Raw genomic sequence first — 11,354 nt, 5'->3', positions numbered from 1 at the left:
CACTTTTTAACCGCAGCAAATAGCATTTATTCTACTAGTGCGTAAAATTTACAAATATCACTAAGATGGTACAATTGGTAGGAATTTAGATACAGTTTTTTTTTTCTTTTATTTCGATAGTAATTATAAAAGCACCACATTCAGTCTTTACTCTTTACTCCCTCCGTTTCCTAAAAATCTTCCCACTTACTGTTCCTACAGATATCAAGGAAAATCAAGTTGTGTGGGGCATAGTGTGAGTAAAGTAGGAGAGATAAATGGGTTAAAATAAATAAACAAATAAAAAAAGGGGTTAAAGTAGGAAAGAAAAAGGGAGTAAAATGAATTAATAATGTATTGGTAGACCATATGATAGTGACATGAGAGGGTAAATAGGAAAATTTGTTTTGCCAAATAAGGAATAAAGCAAAAGAGGGAAGATCTTTTGGAAACACCCTTAAACGGAAAGAGAGAAGATCTTTAGGAAATGGAGGGAGTATTACTTTACCGTATTCTTTTTTGGAATTGAATGTTCCTTATTATTAGTTTACTCATTTTTTTGTTTCTATTTTTGAAATGAGACCACCAACTTTCCATCACACATACATTCAACTTTAACATAAAATAATAGTTTGTCTTCCCTTCTATGTCTCACAACATTGTTTTTTCTAAAACTTTGTGAAAAAAAACGGGTAAACTAATAAAGATCAGACACCAGAGAAAGTATTTGATACCGATAAAATTGGAATTTTTTCCTTGAATAATGCAAAAGTGAGTTTTAATTCCCAAAAAAAAAATTCCCTGCGTACCGTCCATGTAGGACAGCACGCGAGAATTTTTTTTTTCAACTTAAGTAAAACCACTACTTGACTGAAGTAGCGGTTTACAAAAAAAAAAAAAAAAAATTTGTTTTTGTGTGTTGTGTAAACCGCTACTTCAAGTAGCGGTTCATTAATCAAGTAGTGACTGAAGAAATCCCCAACTCCAAAGTTTGATATGTGCTTGCAAAACTTTTTTTTTTTTTTTGTGTTGTGTAAACCGCTACTTCAAGTAGCGGTTCATTAATCAAGTAGTGACTGAAGAAATCCCCAACTCCAAAGTTTGATATGTGCTTGCAAAACTTTTTTTTTTTTTTTTTGTGTTGTGTAAACCGCTACTTCAAGTAGCGGTTCATTAATCAAGTAGTGACTGAAGAAATCCCCACCTCCAAAGTTTAATCAAGTAGTGACTGAAAAAATCGGTTTCTCGCGTGCCGTCATACGTGGACGGTACGCAGGGAATTTTTTTTTTGGCATATTTTGGGAATTAAAACCACTTTTACATTATTCAAGGAAAAAATTCGATAAACTTGTACTAGACATTAATTACGTGGCATACAAATAGATGCAACGAATTTGTCCACACTACTAGTAACAACTAAGAACTCACTGCCATTACATATTAACATGTTTACATCACTTGGCATCTTCTTCTTTCCCGCCTAATATAGCGCAAACCATAACCAAATCAACAAATCCTTTCTCTTTCACTTCATCTCGATTAATACCTCTCTACTCTAAAATTCTGCCATGTCCTAACCCTAAAAAATAAACAACCAAAAAGGAAACTATAGATTTTTGTCAGATCTTCAGGTTTTTCTCGATATTCCGCAATTAATTTCATTTATTATTTTGATACTATTATTTTCAAGTGCCTATATTATCAAAGTCACATCCATCTATTCTAACAATTCAATTTTCTCATCTTCTTTTATCATTATTGATCTCTTTTTCCTCCTCAAAACACGCACTCTTTTTTTTTTTTTTTTTTCTCTTCACTCAAAATTCAATTTTATGTTTTTTCCGATCAATTCAAAATAAAAATAAAAAGAAATGGGGAACTGTCAGGCGGCGGAGGCGGTGGCGGTGGTGCAACACCCAGGAAATGGTAAGATTGAGAGAATGTATTGGTCGATCAGCGCTAACGAGGTCATGTGTTCGAATCCTGGTCATTATGTTGCGCTGGTTGTTGTTGAATCTTCTAATCCATCATCACCTGTGAAGCACCAACTTAAACTTCTTAAGCCTACTGATACTTTGCACGTTGGCCAAGTTTATCGTCTCATCTCTTTTGAAGGTTTGTCGAACAAAATTCAATTCTATGAATTTTCGTGTTACGTTAGTGTAATGTTTTGTATTTTTTTGGGGGGTTTTTGTAGATGTTATAAAGGAGTTTGCGGGTAAGAAATCTTTGAAATTAGGGAAATTGCTCAAGGAAAGTGGTGTTTTGAAATCTGATGCGCGAAGATCTAAACTCGATCACAAACAGGTATTTGTCCTTTTAATCCCTTGTTTACGTATGATTTACTAGTTAAATTCACTTTCAATTGAATTTAATCCTTGTTTTGTAAATTTAGAGGGCGTAGTGGGATAAGGATACGGTATTAATGGGTGCAATAGAAAGAAAATAAGGTTTTCCCCCTTGTCTAACATAAGTTAGGAATAGTATTGAAATAACTTTAATAAAAAACCATAATACCCTTGCGGCATGTTTGGTTAGTGGTACTAAATTGTGGTTATGGTAGTGCTTTTAAGTGTAAATTTGTGAAGATCTAATGTTAATATTCATGGTAATAAAACTTGATGTCAAAACATGAGTTTTTCTTCATAAATGGATTGTAATGAAATTTTAGGAAGAAAATAGGTGTTTTAGGATAAACTAGCATTACCTTGAATATTGACATGTGAATGCTTTCACAAATTTGCACTAAAAATCATTACCATTACTACCATTTAGTACCAATAATCAAACGGGTCGTTAGTAATTCCCACCTTCTCTACTCTTTTCTTTTAGTTTAGGATAAAGTTGTCTTTTTAACATTTTTCTTATCCATACATCTTGTATCACCTTTCTCTCACAGCCCGTTTGGGTAGTCGTTAATAAATAATGGTAATGTGAATGAATTTCAAGTTTAATATTACAAGGAAGCACCCCTAAAATCTTCATGGAGAGACAATTTTAGCCCTTAAGTTTGTGTTTTTTCTCAGTAGAAATACAATCTCACCCCTAAACTTGTGTTTTTTCTCAACGGTGAAGCAAATTTCATTATCACTCATTACCACTTACAAGGTGGTATTGGATGATAATGAAAATTTAAGAAGAAATATAAACACTTTAAGATAAATTAGCAGTACCATGAAATGAACAATGATTTTCTTCACAAATTTACATACAAATTCATTCCATTACGTTATAACCAACTATCAGACGGGGCGTTAGTGAAAATTCTACAAGGATCATACATAAAAATAACCATTGAAATCTAATGATCCTGAATAATTTTGAGTTTTGAAATATACATTTAGAATCATTCTAATCCATTATATTTTCATGATTATCTTCTATGACCATCATATAAATGTCCTTCTATATACAATTTTGATGGTATAAGGGGAATTTTATCCCTCTTCGATTATCTGTTATATCTATCCTTCTTTTCTTATCCCTCTCAATGAGCACCACAAGAGTATATATTACTGTATTAGTGTAGCAAACTGGCAATCTTACATGCTGGTGTGGTCCATGTTGGAGAATAGCTGATCTATTTATCAATTTACTTTATGAAAAGAGCGTGTACATCATGATTTTGTCTATCTACCTAGGTTTTTGTGAAACCATTATACTTAATTGGAGATGATTGCTTATTTGCTTTACTTAGATTGCATGTAGCAAGTTTTTTTTTTCCATATAGAAGTTGGTTTTTACATGTATGATGTGTCCTATCTAATAGATTATACTTATTGAAAGTGGGGGGAAGAACGAGCGAAGATAATTTTACGACTTGTTGAATCTTATTTGAACGTATCTAGAATTATCAAAAACTGTAACTTAATTTTGGTGAAGTTAAAATGGATTGAACAAGATATTATTAAAGTTGTACTTCTCAAACGTAGGGTATTAGTTAAGTAACTTCCTCATATTTGTATTTTTATCAACTAAATAATATTACACTTCCCCGCTTTCCAGTTTCAAGAAAAAAAAATCCATGCTTTTATATTATGGCTCCGTTTGGTAGAGCGTAAAACGTTTTCACGGAAAACTGTTTTCCTCTATTTTTAGTTTTACATTGTTTGGTTGGCAAAAGAGTATAAAACCATTTTCCCTTGGGGTAAAATTATTCCCCCAATGATGGAAAACCATTTTCCTTTCAAAATGAAGGGAAAACTATTTTCCTTATCTCTCTTGTACATTCCTCTCACTACCTCCTTACTTTCCCTTTCATTTTCCTTTCATTTCATCATTTTCCTTTCATTTCATCATTTTTCTTACATCGAACCAAACAACGGAAAACTAATTTTGGAATTGTGTTTTCCATTGTAAATTGTTTTCCATGAAAATCATTTTACACTGAAAATGTTTTACGCCCTACCAAACGGAGCCTATATGTCAAATCAAACATCCCCTTGGTCTTAAATTGTGAACTTTAGTATTGATAATATACTCCTATTTAAAGTAATAGTACTGGTCTTATAGACCTAGACATTTTAAGTTTTGTCAAATCAATAATTGTGTTATGCTCAAAATGGAAGCAAGGAGGATAATTTGAGAATACAGGGGACTTCGGAGAAGGTTTTTTTAATTATTTGGTAAGATGAATAACCTCTAGGCTGCCCTCGTACAGGGTCCAACCTAAAGGCCCAAGCACTTGAAAAGAGGGTGAGTTGTAGGGGAATTCTCCTCCAAGTGCCCCTCACTTGGTGGGATTCGAAATCCCGACCTTAAGGTTATGAGGTGGAATTCCTACCAACTGAGCTAGGCTAAGTTTGGTACTTAGGAGAAGGTATGTGAGGGTTATGGAAGTATGTATTTGAATTGTTTTTGGATGCATGATGATGAGTGATGAAGGTTGCATTTCGTTGTTATGAAATATTTAGACCAAATAACTCTATCATCCATATGGTAGTCTTAAACTAGTCTTATGTAACTGAAATGCCGTGTGTCCAAGTGCCATCTTTCATGAGTATGGAGTTTGATTGACCAAATCATGTAAGGAACATGAAGCTGAAATGTAAAGCTTAGCTACGAGGAAATCCATAAGTATCATTATTAGAAAATTTTCTAGTACGGAGTACCAACTTTGGTTTTTAATGTACATTGGTACTACCAGAAAACTTTGATACTATAAAAAAACTCTTCGAGATTAAGATGCATCTTGAGTTGACGTATAGTGTGACTTATCAGATATATTGGGTCATATGAGATTTTCCCGTTCTCTCTCCGATTTCGCTCAAAAAAAATTACATCCTAATAAGAGACGACCATACTTGTTTAATTTATCTCTCTCAACTTGAATACCATGAAGAGTTTCAAATGTACTGTAAAAAATCATGCTGTTAGTGTGAAGCCCTTTAGTAATACCACAAAACCCTGTACTGGTCCTCAAAATGAAGTACTTAATTTGTCTTTCTAATGAGAATGAGTTGTGAATTCCCCTCAATCATAATGTTTTTATCTAACGGGAATATGGCTGGTATATATTATTCGTTCAACAATCCTGCATGATTGGAACAGAGCAAGTGTGACCTTTCCACCTGAAGTGACCTTTTATCTGGTGCTTAAGTAGTGCACGTGCATGTCAGCATGTCTAGTCCTTTACTGTCCCTTTAATTCACTCCATTTTTTTTAAATGTTTGGATATGTGAATTTGAGCTCGTCTAGGCTTCTCATAGGAGCATGACATTTCGCACAAAAAGACAAAAAATAGATGCTAAATTTTAGTACCAACTTATACTAAAATTTAGTAAAATTGGTATCAATATCAAAATAATTCTTATTTTGGTACCTAGTGTAAATGAACTTTGCCACTTTGGTATCAACTTTGAGTTCTAGTACCAATTATACTTACATTGGAACCAATTATACGTACGTTGGCACCAATTATACTTACTTTAATATTAATTTTGAACTTTGGTATTTCTAATACCTCCTTTGGTACAGTAATTTGATATCAATTTTAAATTTTAGTATCACTAAGGGCTTGTTCTTTTCGGCATAAAACAGCTGAACTGAATTGAACTGAACTGAATTGAACTAAATTGAATTAAACTGCACTGAAAATAAGTTGGGGAGAACAGACCCTAATACCTCATTTGGCACAATAACTCTTAGTCTGGTACCTATGAAAGGCCATTTTGGCCTCTTATAACGAGATGCCCAGTGTTTGTCTATGAGTTTAGACATGAGGGAACTTATTAAGATCTATTCCAAATTATTTGAAATGACTTGGCTATTACCTATTGGCTAAATAATTTGGTACGTAGAGCAGGAGATGCAAATTGGAAACTTTATCATACCTCCCATTTCTTGACCATAGGCTAATAATTCTGTGGAACCCTCATCTTATGGTTCCAAGCTATGTAAGTTCAAATAAGCTATTTTCAAGGCTAATACATTTAGGTTAGTGAAGTTCAGAGTCAATAAGTTTAGATAAGTAAAGTCTACACTAGTGGAAAAATGAAGAAGGGCTGCGCTAAAAAAGGCATGTAGGGCTGCGCTTTTTGACAGCAGCCCTTTCAGTAGCAGCCCTTCACTTTTTAAGTAGGGCTGCGCTAGAAAAGCGCAGCCCTTAAGCTAGAAGGGCTGCGCTAGTTAGGAAAAAGCGCAGCCCTTCTAGCCCAGAAGGGCTGCGCTAGTTAGGAAAAAGCGCAGCCCTTCTGGGCTAGAAGGGCTGCGCTTTTTCCTAACTAGCGCAGCCCTTCCTACCAAAAAAAAAATTTTTTTTTTTTGTCATTTTTTTACTCATAATCTCACATTTTCTGAAATTAAACAGAAGAGAAGAGAAACGAAACGAAAATACTAAACCCAAAACAATAAAAAGAATGAAACGAAAATGAAAAAAAGGAACAAAAACTAATATACAAAGAGAAGTATACAATAAGTATACAAGAAGTAAAAAGAACATTAATCAAATAAAAAGAGAAGTATACAAGATAACATTAATCAAAATAAAAGAAGAAGTATACAAGAATAAATTAATCAAAATAAACAAAGAGAAGTATACAAGAATAACATTAATCAAAATAAACAAAGAGAAGTATACAAGAATACATTCAAACAAAGAGAAGTATACAAGAACATTAATCAAAACAAAGAGAAGTATACAAGCAAGAACATTAATCAAAACAAAGAGAAGTATACAAGCAAGAACATTAATCAAAACAAAGAGAAGTATACAAGAACATTATAGATCTGAAAAATACAAGAACTACAACCTAATAATGTTTAAATACATAAAACAAAACCCAAATACATAATTTAAAGGAAAAAAAAATTTCGGAAAAACTTAAAATGGGTATTTGGAGGCTTAAACGAACTCGGATGGCTTAAAAAGCCTAAACATCACGCAGCAGTGAGTTTTCTTTGGCTCGTTCCGCTTCCGAAAAGGTATCACAATAGGCAATCGGACTCCGTCGTCATGTTTAGTGCAAATCGAAAATTATAAATGGTTTTTGAGACAAATGTTTATGGGAGTTTTTAGAGAGAAGAGAAGATGAGAGAGAAGAGAGGTGAGAGATAAGGAGGAAAGGAATAATGAGGGACGTGAGAGAGGAGAGAGAATGAGGGATAATATATTTGACGAATCCCCGCTCAATATTTCAAAGCGCGCGATTCCGAAATTTCAAAATTTTTCAGGAAGGGCTGCGCTTTTTTAAAAAAGCGCAGCCCTACTAAGCAGAAGGGCTGCGCTTTTTAAAAAAGCGCAGCCCTTCACTTAGTAGGGCTGCGCTTTTTCAAAAAGGCGCAGCCCTTCTTACCTACAGAAGGGCTGCGCTTTTTTGAAAAAGCGCAGCCCTACTAGTGAAGGGCTGCGCTTTTTTAAAAACGCAGCCCTTCTTCTTAGTAGGGCTGCGCTTTTTTAAAAAAGCGCAGCCCTTCACTAGTAGGGCTGCGCTTTTACGAAAAGCGCAGCCCTTCCTGCGCAGCCCTTTATGTTTTTTCCCCTAGTGCTAGAACCAATAACAACTTATCAACTCCACTTTACAATGTAATAAGTATTAATAAGTTAAGATAAGTTTAGTTCAAAGATACATATACTTCATTTTTTGGGGGTTTTTCTACGTATTGCCCTTGTGTTTAACAAAATTCTACGTTTTATCCAACTTTTTTGAACTTTTTACATCATACCATTAAACTTTCAAAACGTCACACAAAATACCCTTACCAATAGAAAATCCTACTCCAAGCCTCACTTAGAGCATTCCCAATGGTGATGGGTTTGATCACCAAATTTTCCTACTTACTCATGTTTTGATCATTTCATGATCAAATGTATCACCTCCACCCCATTCATGAACAAAAAAACCATCAAACTCCACTTTATCTCTCCTACTTTTCACTACCCCACCTCAACTTTCTCTCTCCTATTTCTCTTTCCTACTTCAATAAATAATATAATTTACATATTAAAAATAAAAATGAATCATCTTATGATTACTTAAAATTATAATAATTAATTACCAAAATTAATTATCATTATTGGGTTATTAGTAAAATAATAATTAATTACAAAAAATTAATTATTATTATCGCATGGCGGGTAAAATAATAATTACTTACGATAATGTAATTATAATTATCGCGTATTAATACCAGAAAAATTATTATTATCGGATAATTACTTTCATTAGTTGATGATTAATTACTAGTAATCGAGAACGCAACATCAATCCATTAACAACAATCAAAGATGTTTTTTTTTAGTAAAAGAAGGTAAATATATTTATTAGAAAATATGTTTTTTTTCCCTCTTTTTAGGTGAGGAGGAGAAGGTAAAAAATTATAGAGAAAAATGATGTATAAATATTTTTAGAGAGAGAAAGGTGAGGAGGAGAAGTGTTTTTTTTTTGTTCTGAAATATATCAATATGGGTATCATTTTATAGAGGGGAAAAAATATGAATTTTGGTATGTTCTTTTTTTTGAAATACGAATTTTCTGAGAAATTTTGTGGAAATTTCCACGAAATTTCCCAAAAAGAACACAGCAGCAGCCACGTGGCAGCTTGCCACTGGCTGGCTGTGTGTGACAAAGCTCATTTTGTCTTCCATTCACACGGTTCATTTGCTGATGGGTTTGCTCACATGGTGATGGATGACAAAACATGTCATTTGGTGATGGGTTTTCTATCACCAATGGGATGCATGTTTTTTTTGTTCAGCCTGATTTTGGTGATGAGTTATATCACCATTGGGAGTGCTCTTAGCGTTCAGTTTCTCATATCATATCCCAAACTTCTGTCAACTAACATAAAATTTTGTAAAACACATGGGTTTGTAAAAAATTCTACTCTATGCCCACAAGGTAAGAAAGTACAAAATCGACTGTTTGATATCATGTATAAGGTATTTTGTTTTACGTTTCGAAAGCTTAGGGTGTAACTTGAATTTCAAAAAGGTCAGATACAACATAAAATTTTGTAAAACACATGGGTACTATGTAGAAAAACCCGTTTTTTTTTGCTATTGCAATATATGAATTTTCACACTTGCGATTGTATAAATTTAACAATTTTTTCACCAAATATCCTTAATAAAATCGCAAAATTTACCATATACCGTCAATGTTTCAGATATTCACCGTATACCCCTAAGGTTTCGAAAAATTTCACCAAACGCCTTTTTCTAATAGGCGGCGGAGGGGAGGGGGCTGTGGCGGTGGAGGGGGCTACGCCGACAAGTTATGGTAAGGGTTAGAATTAGGGGATTAGGAGTTAGAGTTAGGGGTTAATAATAGCAAAATCGTAAATAAAGCAAACGGCAACTTAAGGTCCGTTAGGAAAAGGGACATATGGTGAACGTTTTAGGAAACTTAGGGGTATATGGTGAATATCTGAAACATTGAGGGTATATGGTGAATTTCGTAATTTGTTGGGGGGTATATGATGAAAAAACTATAAATTCTAACATTATTATCTCTAATTACGTTTTAGTAATGTTATATAAAGTTGAGATATTAGATATCTTTCAAAAAAAATATAAAGTTGAGATATTAGATGTATATATCGAAACGAATCGAACAAGATCCCATAAGAACGGGGCCTTGATCCACATGTTAGTCTTAGCTCGTCCCATATTATTACAGGGCCTATTGTACTTGGCCCAAGTACAAGTTACAGCCTTTGAGCCCCAAAACACAATTGTAGGCCCATGATTAAGCTAGCTAGTCATGGGAATTAACCGAGAGTATTATGTAGCTTGGCGAGTAAAGTAATCTTGGTCTCTGCTCGAGCCTAACCGGCTTTGATTGTTAAGCCGTGATTGAACTTGGGTAGCACCGATATAGGTCTAGTAATTCAGACAAGTAAAGATATATTCAAGTAAGTGGAACTCAGATGAAGAAAACGCATCCTAATTGTAGTTGAGAAACTCCCAATTAAGCTCCGTTTGGTAGGGCGTAAAAGGTCTTCAATTCGCTGAGAATGGTTTTCCCTATCCATTAAAGATGCATTGAAAAATTTGTTTGGAGTTGTAGTGAATATCATCTATTCATTCGCTTGCAGATAGAGCAGGCCGCACCTGGGGGCTGGGACCATGAGTAGCATTAGCAGGAGCAGCAGACGCGTGAGTAGGCATCATGGTGGTGGGGTGCAATGGAAGCCTGCATTGCATAGCATTGTTGAATTCGGAAGTTGATCACCTTTCTTTCCCTTCGTTTTTTTGTACTTTCCATCTCTTTAATAAGCAACAAACATTTCGGTTCTTTATTTAAATTGTACAACTTTACTAATGTGGGTGTTCCTGCTAATCTGTATCATATAGGACTAATCAAACCTGCTTTCTAGCTCCCACCGATTCAGCTCTTTTCGCATATACTAGTAGTTGTGAAGTAATCTTTCTGTTCTTTTTTTATCGTTCTTACTTAGAATCTTGACACTAGTCATACTTACAGATAATATTTCTTAATTTTTTTTCAAATTATAGGAAAAAATATAGTCATGGGGTCTTGTTTAATTCGTCTCAATTTGTACATTATTAATATTCAAGCGTTATAATTTTTACAAATATATAATGAAAGATATTTAAATTCAAAGACGAGCATTAGGAGATGAGCACAGGAAAATGAGAAAGATAAAAAAAACAGAAGTAATACTACCTTGAAAGTTGAGATTTTTATTTTTTTTTTGTCTCTAAAACAAATTTTATGTGCTACATCCGCTAGCTAAAATATCCACAATATTTTTTATAAAGTTATAATGGGATTCCTTATAAGTTATAATCCTAAAGTTGTTTCTTTTTAAATTAGTGGGACATTACTCTTGGTCTTGGGCTCTTGGCTAATTATAGGTACTAGCCAACCAAATATATTTGTACAAATATTTATTCATCCCGTATTGAAAAA

General features: G+C 33.8%; 1 protein-coding gene across 1 annotated transcript; it reads left to right on the top strand.

The window, feature by feature from the left end:
* The first annotated feature begins 1,403 nt into the window (after nt 1–1,403).
* Nucleotides 1,404–10,801, top strand: LOC104894965 (hypothetical protein). Its single transcript, XM_010681354.3, has 4 exons — nt 1,404–1,610; nt 1,849–2,094; nt 2,177–2,286; nt 10,516–10,801. Exons 2-4 carry the CDS (start codon nt 1,851–1,853, stop codon nt 10,552–10,554), a joined length of 393 nt encoding a protein of 130 aa, XP_010679656.1. The 5' UTR covers nt 1,404–1,610; nt 1,849–1,850; the 3' UTR covers nt 10,555–10,801.
* The last annotated feature ends 553 nt before the right edge of the window (nt 10,802–11,354 follow it).

The sequence above is a fragment of the Beta vulgaris genome, chromosome 6 (assembly GCF_026745355.1).
Source record: "Beta vulgaris subsp. vulgaris cultivar EL10 chromosome 6, EL10.2, whole genome shotgun sequence".
NCBI lineage: Eukaryota > Viridiplantae > Streptophyta > Magnoliopsida > Caryophyllales > Amaranthaceae > Beta > Beta vulgaris.
The sequence above is the reverse complement of the archived record's forward strand: the minus strand, read 5'-3'. Positions and strand labels throughout refer to the sequence as shown.